Source organism: Choristoneura fumiferana, chromosome 18, assembly GCF_025370935.1.
Source record: "Choristoneura fumiferana chromosome 18, NRCan_CFum_1, whole genome shotgun sequence".
In the NCBI taxonomy this organism is placed as follows: Eukaryota; Metazoa; Arthropoda; class Insecta; order Lepidoptera; family Tortricidae; genus Choristoneura; species Choristoneura fumiferana.
Window position 1 is genome coordinate 12,922,784 of NC_133489.1, and position 18,099 is coordinate 12,940,882.

Consider the following 18,099-nt stretch of genomic DNA (forward strand, 5'->3'; position numbering starts at 1 on the left):
ATTTTACCTATTTTTGTATACATTTAAGGGCCTGATTTTTTGCCGCTCAGTATATTTGTGACCCTTAAAGCTTACATTTCTGTTCATATTTAATTGACTAGATAAACAAGCAATAAAAGAATAAAATATCCTGTACCTACAATTTTCAATGTCAACGACTTAAGCCTATTTGTTTACTTTTTCAATAGTCTGTCGACTCTATTCGGGAGATGTAAATAATTAGACAAGAGTAAATGTGCTTGTGACGAATTTCAGCGTGTATGTTATTGTTAATACTGTTTATTTTTGTTAATATAATTAAACAGTATCGACACAGTTTTCTTGCGACTGGCATTCCTTTTACGCGACGCGGAAGCGGCGGCCGCGGCGCGTGCCTTGATCTTGCACATTGTGCTATGTTATGTGCCGTATAAACTGCATACGACGTACCTACGTGGAAATAACTACGAGTGATGCAGTGACAATACGTCGACCTTGTTCACACGGTCGTCCCATTCTCCATTCGCCGTCCTGTTTATTGAACTAATTAAACTTTCCTAAACGATACATTTCACCTAAATCGCACCGTTAAATATAGCAGTGCTAAGTGGTGACCGAATTTCCGAGAATTGAAATGTCACTGTTTCTGTATTAATTGGAAGCCATTTATCAGTTTGAAATGAAAACGAGATTTAACTTATCTATAAATTTTAAATGCCGGTTGGCAAGTCATTCTATAAAATTAAGTAGGTTTTGGAAAAGTCATAGAAATACGAAAATATGTAGAGGCTTGACTAGTTTAATAAGTATATAGTAAGGTATTTTATCATAGATAACAAAGAAATAGATAGATAAGAAAGATTGCTTTTCCCGATACAGAGATGTTCGTTATTGAGGAGTTCTGGTGCTTCACTACCCATTCCATTTCACCATATGCATTACAAGAAGCCTAAATTGCTTAGCAACTGTTAAAGTGATTGAAATTCAACCCGTTAAGTACTTGTCACCAACTGAGTAGTAGCTCCGGTCAAATGTGGTCTTCATCATCAGTTCGACTTCACCAAATGATGATTTTCAAGAGCAAATGCACGAGTTACTACTAAATATAGGTATCCAAATTATCATAGGTGCACCTACAATATTTGAAGAGTTCCCTCAGTTTCCCTAGGATCCAATCATCAGATCCTGGTTTGATGCTTATGGAACCTAATTAAAAGCATTCCTATACGAACGAAAATAGTAGATTGTTCAACAAGGGAATAAAACAAGCCATAATGACACGAGATGTTTAGCTACCCGAGCAGAGCGAGGGTGGCTATAGTCCGAGTGGCATTATGGTTGTTTAGGCTCGCGTTAAACACTCTACTTTTCACTTTGAATGCGAGGAAAAAAAACAACGTTCTGTTCAAAATTACTATATTACTTTTTAAAAACGTACGCTCGACTAATGGACCTGTTCAAAATACAAATAGAAAAAAAATTGTAGCGCGGTTTTTTTTTCTTTTATTGTTTATGAAGTGACATTTTAAATGCTTGCATATTTAGCCAACAGTTTAAAAATTGAAAACTATTTAAAAACTAATTGAACTATACATAATAAAATTAATTAATCCTTGATATAATTTCATAGATTCATATTCGTAATCATTCATTGTGTTTCACGAAACTAAATCGTGTTTTTTTTTAAATATTTTTGCACATTTGGCATTTTGAGGTTATTTCTACGCCCTAAAAATCCTCCATTCACAAACACCGTGTTGGCTGTTTAGGGGTTTCCAGTCAAAATTTAAAAAAAAAATACTTTAATCCCTAGAAAATAAAAAGGAGCTTTAGTTCCGATATGCAGAGACTAAAGTAACATTTGAAGAGCATGAGAAGTGAAAAAAAATTTTGAAATCGGTTTATAAATGGCGGAGTTCTGAGGTAACAAACATAAACAAAAATACAACCGAATTGATAACTTCCTCTTTTTTTGAAGTCGGTTAAAAAACACTGAAACCATGCAGTGATTTGCTTTATTTATTTGTTAAAAATGCGAAGCTATATATACCTAAAAATACTTTCGGAATTATGAATCTTTGAAGTTTTGTACCTAGGTACACTCGTTTTGAAAGAATTGCAATCGTGAAAAGTATTATTGCTAATATATATAGTCATTATAAACGACCGATTCATCTTTTCCTCCAGTTCTAGTTCGCCGACAATGAAGCATGAACGGTGTGTATCCTTGTCTTCATAATATCGATTACGCTAGTAGTGTGCTGGCCCGTTAGACCTCGTAAGTGCACATAATATGTGGTATTTCAGTAAGGCTGCGCGCGCGCATAAGGGTTCCTCCCGACAAGCTATTTAGTTGGGTGGGCACGGTAATGTATAACGGTTTACCTGATTTACCTACTCCCTAGCTTGTCTATAGATGCTATATTTATTTTTCACTTCTCATGGTCATAAAATGTTACTTTAGTCTCTGCATATCGGGACTAAAGCTCCTTTTTATTCTCTAGAGATTAAAGTATTTATTTTAATATACATTGAAAACCCCTAAATAGCCAACACGGTGTTTGTGAATAGAGGGTATTTAGGGCGTAGAAATAACCTCAAATTGACAACTGTGCAAAAATATAAAAAAAACACGATTTAATTTCGTGAAACACAATTAATGATTACGAATATGAATCTATTCAATTATATTAAGGATTAATTCTTTTTATTATGCATAGTCCAATTAGTTTTAAAATAGTTTTCAATTTTGAATCTGTTGGCTAAATATGCAAGCATTTAAAGCGTCACTTCATAAACAAGAGAAGAAAAGAAAAAACCGCGCAACCAATTATTTTTGCTATTTGAATTTTGAACAGATGACCTGTCCATTAGTGGAGCGTACGTTTTTAAAAAGTAATATTGTAAATTTGAACAAAACATTGGTTTTTCTCTAATTTTCCTCGCATTCAAAGTGAAAAGTAGTGTTTATCGCGAGACTAAACAACCATAATGCCACTTATAGCCACCCTTGCTCTACTCGGGTGGCTAAACATCTCGAGTCATTATGGCTTGTTTTAGTCCCTTGTTGAACAATCTACTCTAACGAATTAGTTTACGTGAAATTATATTGAGTATTTTAATTTTATTAAATTACTAGCCGTTACCCGCGACTACCTCCGCGCAGAATTCTTTTATCGATATCTCGCAGGAGCTATGAAATTTTCCGTAATCAAAACTATCCTTTGTCTTTCTCCGGGACTCAAACTATCTGTATACCGAATTTCATCAAAATCGGTTCAGTGGTTTAGACGTGATGAAGTAACAAACAAACATATACAGACTTACAGACCTCTGCATTTATGATATTAGTGGGATTTATACAACTGGAAGCAACTGGAGGTCTATGGGGGAGGCCTATGTCCAACAGTGGACGTCCTACGGCTGAGTTGATGATGATGATGATGACGAAGTTATTTATGAGATCATTACTGCTTAATGGAATGGTATTACTTTCTGCCAAACAATTGTAAGCAGCAGTAGGATAGTAATGGCCTTTATTAATAAAATTTACATATGTACTCTGTGAACAAATAAAAAAAGAAAAATAATCATTCGTTGTCTATCCGATTCCAATAATAGAATTTATTGTTTCAGGAATTTGGTAATTAAGCTTTGAAACGGCACTGAAAGCAGTTCCATAAAAAAGTACGATGATACATTTAGATATTGAGAAACGACCATTTAATCGACGACGCCTAAAAGTCATTGTTGTGTTAGTGATCCGGTATATGTATCAGTATTTAGTATGAACGTAACGCGCCAGCATACATTTTAAAAATAGATATTTTTATATTATACGAGTATAACTGTTGAATTTATACTCGTATAATATACCTATTTTTAGAGGGACCTCGTTGATTGGATGCTTTAAAAACGATACAAGTTAACGGCCTATAAATTTAGTGTAAAACTATGAGCTTATGTAAATCAGTCGATTGTGCGGAGTGTTCGCCCGTTAACTCCCCCTCTACCTCATTTGCCAAGCTTGCCCGCACCCTCCGCGTTTCGTTCGACAGCGTCAATAACATTTTATTAATCTCGTTACTTTTTATTTTAACGAACCCATTTTGCTGTTTCTCTTTTTATTAAAACAAAACCTTGTTACGTGAGGCGTTTCATTAGTATATGTATATTTAATCAATGTTTTTTTATATATGCCAAGCTAAGCTCTTATTAAACAGTTTATGCCTAATGCTGGGCAGATTGAGCAGCTGTGAGCAGATGCAATATGTCGAATGTCGATCAAACTTTTGCAATATCGCAGTGATAGATTGCTCTTCTGCTAGCAATTTCGATTTGATTTGCCTTTGCTCATTTCTGGAGAGATTGCCCGTGCAAGAACTATTAAGTTCAAGTGACGATTTGGACATTAAAGAAATTTCCATGGAGAAGAGTTGAGATCGCAGAAGTTTTTTCTGGTACTCGTAAAGAAATAACATCTTACAAAACATTTCTTTTAAAAATTTACATATTTTATTGAAGAGATATTAATACAGATACGGAGAAACTATCGGAGAGATTTATTTGAAAAGAACGTGTAATTAGAGACCGTTATAGGATTATTTGTATGGTAATATTTGTAACCATACCTTATTAAGATTTAACCTTAGATCCGGAGTAGGAAATTGAATAAAAGCGAGGAAGGTTCTTGAGGAACGTGTAAAAACCGGTCCTGCAATGGAAGGTAGTAACAAGACACGTACTTTCGATCTGTAACTGAATAGTGACGTGAAGGTTTTTGAAAGAGGGAGTCGGAGGCTGAGCGAGCGCGGCATAGCTAGTAGCAAAGTCTTACATTCACTGTCCAGCAGACTCTTAATAATACAAAAGTTGTTACCCTGAAATACTGACCAATTACTGGTTTTGTCCAGCAGACCTCTAATGACTTCCTCCCCCACCGATTCCAAGTTGCTTCCTACGTAACAATGATCACCATTCCCAGTTGTAGCTGTATTATATTATTATTTGGATTTAGCATGTATACAGTATACTATATCACTGTCAGTGGCAAAGATGCTGCCATCTTTTTGTAAGAGCTTTTGTCATTCTACAAGCAAAAATGTAATACCGTACTCGTATATACATAGCTAGAGTCATTCACGATGACGCGTGCCGTGTTTCTTATTGCAATGTCATTAATGGCTAATTTTGACAAAATCACGCGTCTTCGTGGATGGCACTAGGTACAGCTACAAAATTTTCCAGGGGGTGGGTGAGAAAGTAATTATTACGTGTGTTAATTAAACCTTCGAATAGTGACTGTTACCAAGGCCGTGGCTTATTTGCTCTTCTGAGCAGCATTATGTCTAGAGAACAATTCATGAAAAACATACCTCAATGAAGCCGACTTCTATGTATGACGCTCGCTAAAGTCCGTAAAGCCGCAATAGTCCGCACCGCCACTTCACTAGCTAGTTTTAAGGCGTATAAAGTTTGTTACTATTTACACACAAAATTATTTACAATGTCTATAATCACAATTAATATTTATTTTACAAAACCGAGCACAACCGCACCAATATAATATGTCCGCCGAGAGTTTTTTTTGAAGTCCCGCTGACTGCCGCCTTTTTCACGATCGAAGGCGCGCGGCAAAGGACTTGCGCCAATCAGCCACCGACAGCAAAGAGGATGCAAATCAAAAAATTGTTCGCCATTCAAAATACTTGCACAACGTGAAAGAAGGATAAATCAACTGACTACACCGTCGTGCATTTCATAGTGTACAAATCGGAGCAAACTAGATGCTTAAAGGTATTTACGGTCAACCAACCCCGAAATCAAATTCTAGGCTACCATAGAACCTTATCATCTTATAAATTTGGTATGTATATAGCTAAAAGGACGTGTAAAAGCGCCCATTGCGGCCTATTTACTGAAAAACTGACTTGAATTTGAATTTGAGTGTCTGGAATTACACATGGGCTATTTTTAGAGTTCCGGAGCCGAAATGGCAAAAACGGAACCCTTATAGTTTCGCCATGTCTGTATGTCTGTCCGTCCGCGGCTTTGCTCAGGGACTATCAATGCTAGAAAGATATAATTTTGCACGTATATATATATATATATATATATATCTATGCCGAAAAAACCCTATAGGGTGGGGTATCGTTGGATAGGTCTTTTAAAACCATTAGGGGTTTGCTAAGGTAATTTTTCGATTCAGCGCTTTGTTTGCGAAATATTCAACTTTAAAGTGCAAATTTTCATGAAAATCGAGCGTCCCCTCCCCCGTCTAAAATCTAAACCGGTGGGTGGAAAAATTTGAAAAAATTCAGGATAAGTATATCAAAGTATATCAAATTTTCAAGGAAAACTATAACGGCTAAGTTTACTTGAGAATTATTAGTAGTTTAAGAGTAAATACCTAAACTTGGAAGATTCTGTATGAAATACGAAATCCTTAGAAAAATATTACTTTTTTTTTTAATGGCTACGGAGACCTATTACGGGCATGTCCGACACGCTCTTGGCCGGTTTTTTGGGTTTAAAAATTAAAAATTATTATATCTGATACTTGGTGACTGTAGTTAAAGCAACGTCGGAATATTAAGCTTTATCTGAAAGTTGTTGTCTTAAATTGAAAATACAACCCAGGTCCTCGGTATTCCGTACCGCGTGCTATACCGCTACACCACTGATGGTCTTATTTTTCTGGTTTTTCTGTGCATCTATATTTCAGTTTGTATTTTCAATTTAGGTTTTACGGGATGACCATAAAAGTAAAAATTTGGAATTGAAATAAAATATACAAAAAGATTCCAAAAAACCAATCTTAATGTTGTCTTAAAAGCTGGCTGGCGCTGGACATTGAATGGCAGGCTGAAGCGGAGTGCGCGGGGGGCGGGGCGCAGGCGGCGGCGGTCACGACGCGGTTAGCCTAGGTTAGGCCCCGACTCGCGGCTAGTGAGATGCTCTCAATACCCACCTACTGATTAAACACACTGCGCTTTAAGGTTGAATGTAGTGCGCATCGAAATTATTCGACCAATATCTTGGGGTTTGCATGGTGTTTTAATTTGTTAACGGCTTCGGTTTGGTCTGATTTTGCGATGGACTATGAACTTTCTACAATAGTTGCACGACACAAATTGAATCAGATTTTTCAGTATAGTTAAGTAATTATTATTGCTGGACACATAGAACTAATGTTTGATAAGAGATATAGAAATAGCTAGTAGCAGTAGAGGTATAGTAAAGCCAATTGCTTACTTTCCTACATCTCCGTCTATAGCGAAGTCCTTGTTTGATAAAATGGCTTATTGCAGAGATTAATGGTTCAAAAAGAATTAGATATCGTTGACAAGTAGGAGTAGTTAGTATCGTTGACTATTGTAATCTACTAAAAACGTATAAAAACGACATGTTCGATTTATTAGTAAGAGATGTAAAAAAGGGGGAGGGACATGGATTCTGGAATATTTGTTCAGTGGCTGAACATGACTGTATATTTGGGTTACAGGTTGCAGTACATTCTTGTGTACCATCAGCCAAATATGTGGTCTACCACTCTAAAGTTGATAATCATTTGTATATCATAAAACAATAATGCCAATAGTCGTGTCGTGTGTAGCGACATAATTCATTCGATAGGAACTTGTTTAAAAATTGATAGACCACTTTGGCTGATGGTACATAAAATGAGCTAAGAAATGAATGCGCAATCAAATAAACAACGAGTTTTGGAAAGTGATTATTGATAGTATTTTGTATTAGTAATAACATGTTTTCAAGTATGAATGTATTAATCAAGTTGACTTTATAGACTACTCGTCAACAAATAGGTAGTAGGTCGTACAAACATTCACACCTAGAATTTGCTGACTTGGTACATACATGACACCTTGTTAGCCAAAACCGGTTTAGTAGCCGCCCTGCTTGTATGTAGCATTGTTTGTATTGGAACATACTTCGGTGAATAGTTTATAATTTGTCTCTGTTTTTAAATAATAGGTTTCTGTTAAAAAACATTTTTAATACAAGCTTTTTTGCTGACTGCACTTTTTGTTGACAGTACTTGCATTGCCACTTAAACTGCATATCCGTACCAAATTTATATAGTCGGTACTATTAACCATTGAGGAGTTCCCTCCTGCGGAGACGATCCTGGCAGGACCACCAAGATGTCACTACCAGATTATTGTATTGTCACCAAATTTATACGAGTATGTCAAATTTCTAGTCAATTGGATTGCTGGAAGTGGATCAAATTTAGCTTTGGAAGGAATTTGGCCCAAAACAAATAAATAAATGAATAAATAAATAAACAGGACAAGCTAAAGAAAAGTTCGTAATAAATACTATAGAGTTTCTATGGGCGTGTACAAGAAATATTAGGTCGGTATTTCCATGTCGGTATTGTACGTTCGGTATATAGTGTCACCCTAAATACAGCCGTAAAATTCCCATTCAGAAAAATTTTGCAACCCAAAATTCAATTAAGCGAAGATTGGACATTGGATATCGTTATAGTTAGTAACTTAGCGTAGCTCACTCCAACTGACTTTAGGTAGGTAGCTAAGACTCTCTTAGGTAGGTATAATATCAGCAACATTTAAACTATGTTCAATTATGGTACAACTGGTATGCCTTAAGGCATAAGGTCACCTAAAAAGTGGGTGTTTGATTTCGAGGCAGGCTGCAGAACTGCAGGTTCCAAGAATACCTCTAATGTGCATCAACACGAGCGAAGTAGAGCAGAACGCAACGTTATAACACAATCCTTTTGTCCTTCGCCCAACACGTTGCAGTGTAACTGCATAGCAAAAAAGTTTCACGGTTTTTTCACGCTTTTAAAACCATTATGTACGCAATCATTACTTCTGTGCAAAGCAGATATCCTACTACAGGTAATATCGTAAACGCGAAAGTTTGAGTGTCTGTGGGCGTTACCCTTAACGTTAAAACGGCCGAAAGGATTTGGATCATTAATAACAGAAAGGCTACTGTTTTCATAACATGATATTCTGTCGGTATCAAAATGTAGGTACGCTTGTTAAATCCCAAAATCTCGACCACTGACTTTAGAGACATTAAATTTTGCACTAGTGTTCTTAATTCAATGTAAATTAAGGCTATAGGTGTTATTATTTGTGAATTCCCAATTTTAGTAAATTCCGATTCGATGGCCAGATCTAATGGTTCACGCGAGCGACGCCGTGAGTAAACGCTTGTATCAAAAATATCATGAGGAGGAGGGTGTTTAATTTTAGATTTCAAAGGTGTAAATCATTCTCTGTATGATGCCACCTGGATAGGTCTATGAACGTGTTTACACTAACAGTGGTCAAAAAATAAAACATTGAAAATTGGTCGCTTTCAAAGCAAAATTTAGCTTTATCACGTCTCGGGCTCGGCGTAAGCACAAGACAAGGTGAGCGGCATTTGCCACGCGTTGCCGAGCTGCGCCGGAGTCTATTGGCATTCTGAGACTAGCCGGGCTTAACCGTGCGCGGCGCGGGCCCTGACATTTCGTTAAAAGCTGGTGTATCTAAACATTCTATGTAATAGTATGTTGTCTATATCATTGCCTGCGAAGTCCGTTGAAAAATTGGGCCGCAAAAACCGCGTTATTAAACTTTCGCACATGTATACCGATTTTGTCTTAATTATCGTTCCAGTCCCAATTACGTTAGGTATTTCAACCAAAATGCAAAAACTATGTTGAGATAAATTATAGTCGATCGCATTTCATTGACAAACGTGGCGACGACTGACCACCAGATCTAAAAACCTCAAACACGTCTGTCTAAGCGCTTTCGGAAACCAGCACATTGATTTAGACCTTCACAAAATCAAAACGTGAGTAATTTCGCAATACAACCTAACTGGAATAATGTAGTGTTTTATCGTAATTCGCAGACGAGAATGCGGCCGAGATGCGTATAACTGTCGATAATTTGAGTCCAGTTCGATAATTACCTATACCTACCTGATTTCATTTCGTGGGAATATAGGTACCTAATTTTAAGTACATTTTCGTGACTTCGTTATTGTAATTGCAATACTGTTCTTGGTGCTTTGCATTTGTTTGTTAAATTAAGGAAAATATATAGGATTCAAAAGCAATTCAAACTTATTGCATTTCAAAATCAAAGGTTTGAAGAGACTGGATTATATAAGAAATCCAGTCACAGTTATTATTCTTAAAGTAGGTTTTAGATGCTAACCGACTACAGGTAAATAAAAAAAAATGAAAAAAAAGCCTTTTAATTTCTAGCAGTTAACAACAAAGTATTGGCATATCATATAATATTTCAATTCTTAAAAATTAAGCTGCGTAAACGCAGCCAAATAAGTGGTCTATTAGTTTTGATCAATTTCTTATCAAATGACATTCGTTTAACTCGAACTATCAAATTTACAGATTGACAGGTCTTATCGACATTATTGTTAGGATGTTAGGTTGTTAGGATGGGACTACATATTTGGCTTGGTACATGGTGGTACCATTAGCCAAATAAGTGGTCTATCACTTTTTAAACAAGTTCCTATCAAATTAATATGCCGGTAAAGTCGAACTTTCAAGTTGACAGATACGTCTATTGGCATTATTGTTTTTTGACATGCAAACTATTATCAACTTTAGGGTGGTAGACCACATATTCGGCTGATGGTACATGTAAAGAAAAATATTCCATCATTACGGAGAGCCATTTTATACATATTTCACTACGGAAAATAAAGTGAAATAGGGTATAAATGCCAGTATAAAAATAGAAGAAACTACTCATAAATAAAGTAAACCACCAAGTAAGGTCCTCCGTTTGCAAAATAAATCATCCCGGCTTTTCTACGAACTTACAAGAGGCACCTGCCTTTATTAAGGAGTCGCCTGTCACTGTAATGAAGCTCTTAGGCTAGATGCAATGTAAATCGTTGTAAAGTATGGTTTCTGTGAAGCTCTAATAAATGTGTAAATAGTGGTGGTGAAGTGCGGATAATGGAAGGGCGGTGTGGCGACCAGCCCGCGGGGTAGATACAATTCTACAGAAGGCTCGTGAACTGGTACCTATTTATTTGAGACTAGCCGTTACAGAAAAATAACTAAAAAGAAAAATTAAACTTAAAATTAAATAAAAAATTAAAAACAAGCAGCATATTAGCAAGCAGGTTATTTTTTTTATTAGAAAAATAAGTGAACTAAAAAGGAAATAAAATTAGTAACATTTGTACGTATGTAGGTAGTTATATATTTTAGGTTGAGGATTACCCCTTTTTTAGGCACTAATATTGCATACTAGTAAACCTGAATCACATATAGTACAGTCACCAGCACCAATATCTGACACAACAAGCGTGCATAAATATCTGATACGACTCTATTTCTAGGGCCGGAAGGACGTGTCAGATATTTTTGAACACTCCGCTTCACATTTTGAAAGTACGTATATATTTATATACCTCTCTAGAATTTACCTATTTACGCACGCTTTCTTATAATGACGAGTAACCACAAAAGGGGTTATTCTGAACCTAAAATATATTACTACCTACATACTTATACATAACGACAAATGTTACTTAATTTTAAGTTTACCTATTTCCTTTTTAGTTCACTTTTTTTCTAATAAAAGCTTGTTTTTAAAAATCTAATAGGTATCTTTAAACGAGCAAGTATATACATATACATATTTCGCGGATCTCGGAAACGGCTCCAAGGATTTCGATGAAATTTGTTATGTAGGGGGCTCTGGAAAAACGCTGGTTACCGACTTTTAGCCCGAGCGTACTGTTTTTATTCGCCATTGACACTTATCATAACAGCCTTTTGCAAACGGGTACGAGCTATAATTTCCTTTAAAGAAAACTGACCCGCCTCGAATATCCCTAACGCAGCATATCCTGGTTCTGCTGTGATTGTGTCCGCGGCGCAACAGTCGGCAGGCGCGCCGCTGCCTCCACCTAATTGTCGCTATTACACAAATTGGACACTTATACACAATTGCTATAAATCACTACACTTGTAGGATTAAAAGCGCGCCTCTGACGTTTAAGCTATTAGGCATCTTAATAACTATACTTGAGATAAATTGGTTGTTTCTATGAAACATTAACCCTGGACAAACTTGTTGTTAACTTTGTCCGTTAACCAAAGACACTGAAGTGGACGATGTCGACGACTCTGTAAATCAAGAAAATCTTATATTTTTTTAAAATTATTACATTCTACTGACAATTTATTTGCAGTGTTAATTTTAATCGTTGTTCGTCACGTATAACACAGTGATGTATAAAGTAGATGCAATCAGCGCTGGCTCGGTTCGTTAACTTTGGTATTGGCATTATAACTTATCCTTATCCAGAAAAAGATTTAGTATGCTTTTATTTTAATCAAATTCAATCAATATATGCTCTTAAGGTTATCTTTTCTGTTTTCGATCATCCAAGAGCAACTTTCAGACTTTTTCTTTATTGACATATTTCTATATAATTATTTTATTTGTCTTGTTACAGGAAACCAATCGTCATCGAAAACGAAACAATTGATCGAAAAGCAACTTTTGAGAACAGCTTTTGGGAAGGTAAGCACCGCCAAAATAATTATCTATTGCATCTTAAGGTACTAATTTTATGATTTTCGGGTTTTGTTCCGCGTACCTTGATTTTAATCAAGCGAATTTAAATCATAAAATGAGTACTGACTGCGATAGTCTAAATCATTGTATCTTAAGGTACGCTTCGCGATCATATTAACTACAAAACGCAACGGTTTTATAAAGGATGAGAGAAGTATACGAAATTGTCTTTGAGTCAAATATACCATTCGATTGGGAAAAGCTCGTAATTTTGACTCACAAAGAATGGAGGGATAAGTCCGCCTTTGTACAAGTATCTCAAAGTTTGTCAATTGTATTTTGTTTCTTTTGTACAATGAAGAGTTTATATACATACATATTATACATACCTACCCTGTGCTAATTATTTTCGTGTAGGTATCAGAAGAAGCTCATTACCGTGCCCACTATGGCCACTAACACAAAACAACTTGACCACAATATAGCTGGATAGATATAGTAGGAATTACTGCCTATTGTTCTATTAGATTTGAAGGAAATTAGTTAGAGGGACTTGTTGCTAAGTGGAATGAGACAAAGGATTACCATAAGTAGATTTGTTGGCTTGCAAACTCATGAATAATAGAGCGTGACTATAGTGATTATCATTGCAAAGCCTACAGTGTTACATTTTTTTATTTTACACATTTTTTTTAGTTTTTAGTTTTAATAAGCCGTGGTGCACCTAGTGGTTTGACCTACGGCCTCTCAAGCAGAGAATCGTGGGTTCAAACCTCGACTCGCACCTCTGAGTTTTTCGAAATTCATGTGCGAAATTACATTTGGAATTTATCACGAGCTTTACGGTGAAGGAAAACATCGCGAGGAAACCTGCACACACCTGCGAAGCAAATTAAAGGTGTGTGTGTGAAGTTCCCAATCCGCACTGGGCTTGCGTGGGAACTGTAAGCCGTTCATTCTCATTCTCATTCTGAGTGGAACCTGTGCCCAGCAGTGGGACGTATATAGGCTTGGATGATGATGATAATGATGATTATTTAGCTGAAAACATACACACTTGCTTTATTACTTTAAAAGTAAAGTATATTACAAACTTTTATTTAATTTAACGTGTACGGTCAAAGACTTTAATTCATGAGCTACCATGGAACCTTTTCAAAGGAAAAGTCATTACGATTTTCCTTGTTAATTAATGCGATGTCACTATGACGTTTACTGTGAAATGGTTACATGGTGGCTCATGATTAAAGTCCTCGACCGTACTTATGTTGTATGTAAATATGTAGGTACATACGTCCGGAAAATGAACAAACTCTTTTTCGATCTCTTCCTGATGTCCGATCGAGGTGAAATATGGCAAATTTATGTGAATCCGGTGCAATATAATAATTTGGTAGTGAAATGCTGGTAGTCCGGCTAGGATCGTTTCTGCAGGACGGAACTCTTCAACGATGAATGTCATCGACTTGAAATTTAGTACGAAAATTTAGTATGGATGGACAATACAAGTACAGTGAACATAAAACCTTAATATTTTTAAACTTATACATACACCCCAATGGCACAAATAAAATAACACAGACGTGAAACCAAAAAACACGAAGTGAAAGGGCCTGTTCCTTCCATACGCAGTTAACATAATACCTACTGCAAAAATACAATAAGTTTTGAAATTGTAATAGCTCAGAATGCTTCACCACATATTGTTTCTTGAAATTGGACTAACGTGTTACGCCTACCCGGCGTGCTCTACGCGTCTAAACAAATACATAATCATTGCAAAAGCGTGTTTATGTAAATTTCTTAATCGCTCGTGCTGTTGAACCCATAGAGAAATTTTATATTTATTGCATTCCTGGCGGTTGTATAATTTTCATATTATGTTATATATAGCCGTGTAGGAATCCTTGCGTGTGCCGCGCCGAGAAAGCGCACCTTGAGGGCGCCGCGCCGCGCCGGTCGCTTTGTCGCACCTGCTCATTCTTTGCACATGCCGTAATGCAGTTTCGGTGCAAGGCTTGGACTGCATTGCGAGCGTGCCGCTGACTTTCAAACCTTATAAGTACTGGGGGTAAACTGGATACCATTCGAGATAATTATTATTGAGCTTCGTTTTTTTATGTTTATCCTACTTGCGAGGTTTTGGGTGTGATAGAGATTGGACGAAGGCTATCTACATTGCGGAAGTTTCCTTGAAACTGCGGTTAGGTGAGCTGCTGTTTACCTGCTTGTACATAATTTAATTGCGAGATTATGCGTAACACTAAGTTTGGTTTATTACAAAATCGATGTTTTAATCTAATTGCACTCTATGTTTAAATATAACATTTAAACATTTTTAAAATTTGATTGATCAAGTACAATGAATACAATTTTTACGAGTTTCGTAATCAGTAAAGATCTATTATTTTACTAGTTTTGCCATGTCTGTCAGTCCGCTGTTTAGCTCAAAGACTTGATACCAGAAAGCTGTAATTTGTCGTGAATGTACATAATAATCACGACGACAAAATAGTGTTACAAAGTTATCTTATGTATTATTATGAATTTTGAAGAGCAACTATTACAGCGGTACAGGCTTTACAAATTAATGATCGATCAAATTTCAATTATTGAGTGAAATATAGTGTGAAATATAAAACCCAATATTGCGCATGGCCCAACCCCTACACGCACTTGACTGGTTTTACTTGTGATTACGCTTCATGGGTGGGTTTTATTATAACAAAATGGTGGTGCTGATAAGACTGTACATTGTGGTAGTCTTTTTTGTTATAAGTTTAGTATGCTTATAAGGAAAGTTGTTCTGACATCCCGCTGGTTGATCATTAAATTGACAACCACGATCCACCCGTCAACTTTCATTGTTAACCGGCATTTTGCATCCCAGAGATTCGATTTCGAATGCTTATCGCATATGATTGATAGCCATTGTCGATACTTTAGATCGATACGATCACAATAGAAAAGAGGTTAGCAGTTTTATAGTGCACCTGAGCAAGCCTTTTACCGCTGATCGTTTCGTACCTACACTTGTTTGTGACTTGCGTGGTAGTATCAGTCTGTTTGAAATTTAAAGTTTTTAGCGCTGGATTTTTTTGGGAAAATACTTGAAAAAAACTGTATTTCCTCTTACACGTAGGATGACTTTTAACTGCGGTGACCGTATAATTCCAAGAGTTACTTCACTTAATTTTATTAAGGTTCTTAGGATTAAGCCCCGGAATCCATTAATACCTACCTTGAACCAAAAAATTTTGATGGGCTTAACTTATCCGGTTGCCATTTTAAATTGGAAGTCCTGGAATTTCCTCGAGTGAAGGCTTTAACAAAAAATATTTATATTTTAAACGCAATGTAACTGGACCTTCCCATGTAGGTAATAAAGTCTTTGTTGGGAAAACAGGTGAAGGAAAGGATGTTGTAACGTTTGGCGGATTCCTGGCGTGCCCGGTTTGATTCGCAGCAGTCAGCTCGCTCGGTCGCCGGTCGCATACCGCAATCGAAGCGTTATTTATTCGACTTAAATGTCGCGAACGCCGCTCCCCTCGTTCGCAGCAAAACATGCCGTAACTTAATTGCATTCTGCGATTAATTTTTAATGAACTGCCTTTACTCAACGTTATCTGCTTGCAAATAAAATCGCGAAACACACGCATACAATAACATGTGATGAGCATATAATGTGCTACTCAATAACCACAAACTGCTCGCGTTGCAAGCTCCAACTTGTGAGCAGCGAGCCGCTGTATTCCGCCCATTACTCACAGTTGTTGTTGGTGCCGTACGAGATCGTTATGTCAGATGGATGTCCGACTAATAAACACAACTGAGTGTTTTGAATGAATAAAAGAGTCGTCCGACGACCTTTGCGAGATACAAATGTTGCGGTTATGAGTCTTGCCTCGTTGAGATTACATAAAACATGTCACTGGAGAAAGTTAATTTAGTTTTGAAAGTGAAATCGATTACACTTTCTTTCACTTACCTATCTATTTCAAAGTTCGCTGCTGGAACCCATCAGTCATTCAAATACTTGAACACATTTTACTGAACCCCGACTATTGTTTTTAGAGTTTCTCTATATTTCGGCAGCACGATGTCAATCTCGAAGAACATTCATGTCAATCAATGTCCTATTACATAATATTTACGTAAGCTGTTAATCAAACTAGAGATATACGCTCGATGGTTTATGTGCATCGCTAAACATAGGCTAGCAAGAACCAATTGTATCTATGCGTACCGATAGTAATTTTACTCGTTCTGATCTATATCGAGGCTATTATAAAGAGTTTAATAAAAGGACGGGAATGTAAAAAAATGTGCAAACAACTCTGCAAACACGTCGGAGCGGTTTAAAGGCCGCGTCCGGATTGCGAGGGGCGGCGGTGGCGGCTCGGCGGAGAGCACCGGCGGCATTCCAACCTCCCGCGGCCACGGCGACGTCACCTCTATGTAGGTACCTACCTAGATGGCATGGCGCATTCCGCGATGCCACTTATTCTCTCTTCTCCCAGTACTGATGAAAAGAAAGTGCAGTAGTGAGATCGCTCTGTCCGCATTTTCAGAAGCCAGTCCGCAGTCGCATTTTGCTATATAAAAAGGCATGTGTTATAATCGGAAGTGGAGCGCCGGCGGCCAGGGTGCAGCGCGGCGCGGGCGCGCGACCCTGACATCTGTTGTGCGAGCGCCGGCTACGCGCTCACGGTCGCCGCCCTCTGATGCCTCTTCTTGCTAAAAATAGCACAGATTTACTGATTGATGCTTACTTCAAAGCTAAAGCATCGGCGAGTGTTTATAAATTCTAATGCGATGGCGCCGAGTTGTTGTTCGGTTAGGTTTGTCTTTTCTTTAGGATTGACGTATGTGTGGTGTAATGCAGTAGGTACCTAGCCTACCTACCTACCTTACCTAGGGTAAGGGTTACCGGTGGTGTGCGACAACAGCAAGGCTTATGCAGTCGCGGGAGGTGGGATGCGGGGCAGCGTCGCGTGCGCGGCTCGGTGTCCGTCCCTGGCTCGGAGCAACGCCCCCGTCAAGGGCGGCGACGCTGCAAATTTGTGCAAGCCCGCCGCGACTCAGTGCATCTCGCCCCGCCGCGGCGGCACCGCGCTCGCCGCTCGTGCTCGCCGCTCCATCGCCCTGCGCTGACCGGCGCCCGCGCACAGTGTCGTGGGCGCACATTGCACGCACCGCCCTATGTTAAATAACTGTTATTTCGGTCGTCAATGAGCTGGTTCCGCATTCTTAACTCGATCCTCTTTCGCCGGCCCGAGAGATTTGCGGCATTGTTTTATCGCCGAATAAATAAAGTGGACAGCCTTTTGTTCTCCACTCGCGAGATGTGGGTGTATTTTTTTTGTGGTTTTCCCTGTTGGTGCAACGAAAGTAACATTTTCTGAATGAACTGGAACTTAAACTGGTTTAGTAAATGAAAGTGTGTGGTTATATTTTGGTTCAATTGACCGGCGCTGAAGTTATTTGAACGTTTCCGCGATGTTGGAGATGAGGAAGTTGCCGAGGCGCTCCATATCCCTCTACGGTCAGTACACTTTTC

At 37.7% G+C, this 18,099-nt stretch overlaps 1 protein-coding gene across 1 annotated transcript in view; it reads left to right on the forward strand.

Annotated features, from left to right (window-relative positions):
- Positions 1 to 18,099, forward strand: part of LOC141437574 (uncharacterized) — a 53,535-nt gene that overhangs the window by 25,928 nt on the left and 9,508 nt on the right. The window contains exon 3 of the mRNA XM_074101005.1: positions 12,478 to 12,545. Coding sequence (XP_073957106.1) covers positions 12,478 to 12,545 — 68 coding nt within the window. The remainder of the gene's footprint in view (positions 1 to 12,477; positions 12,546 to 18,099) is intronic.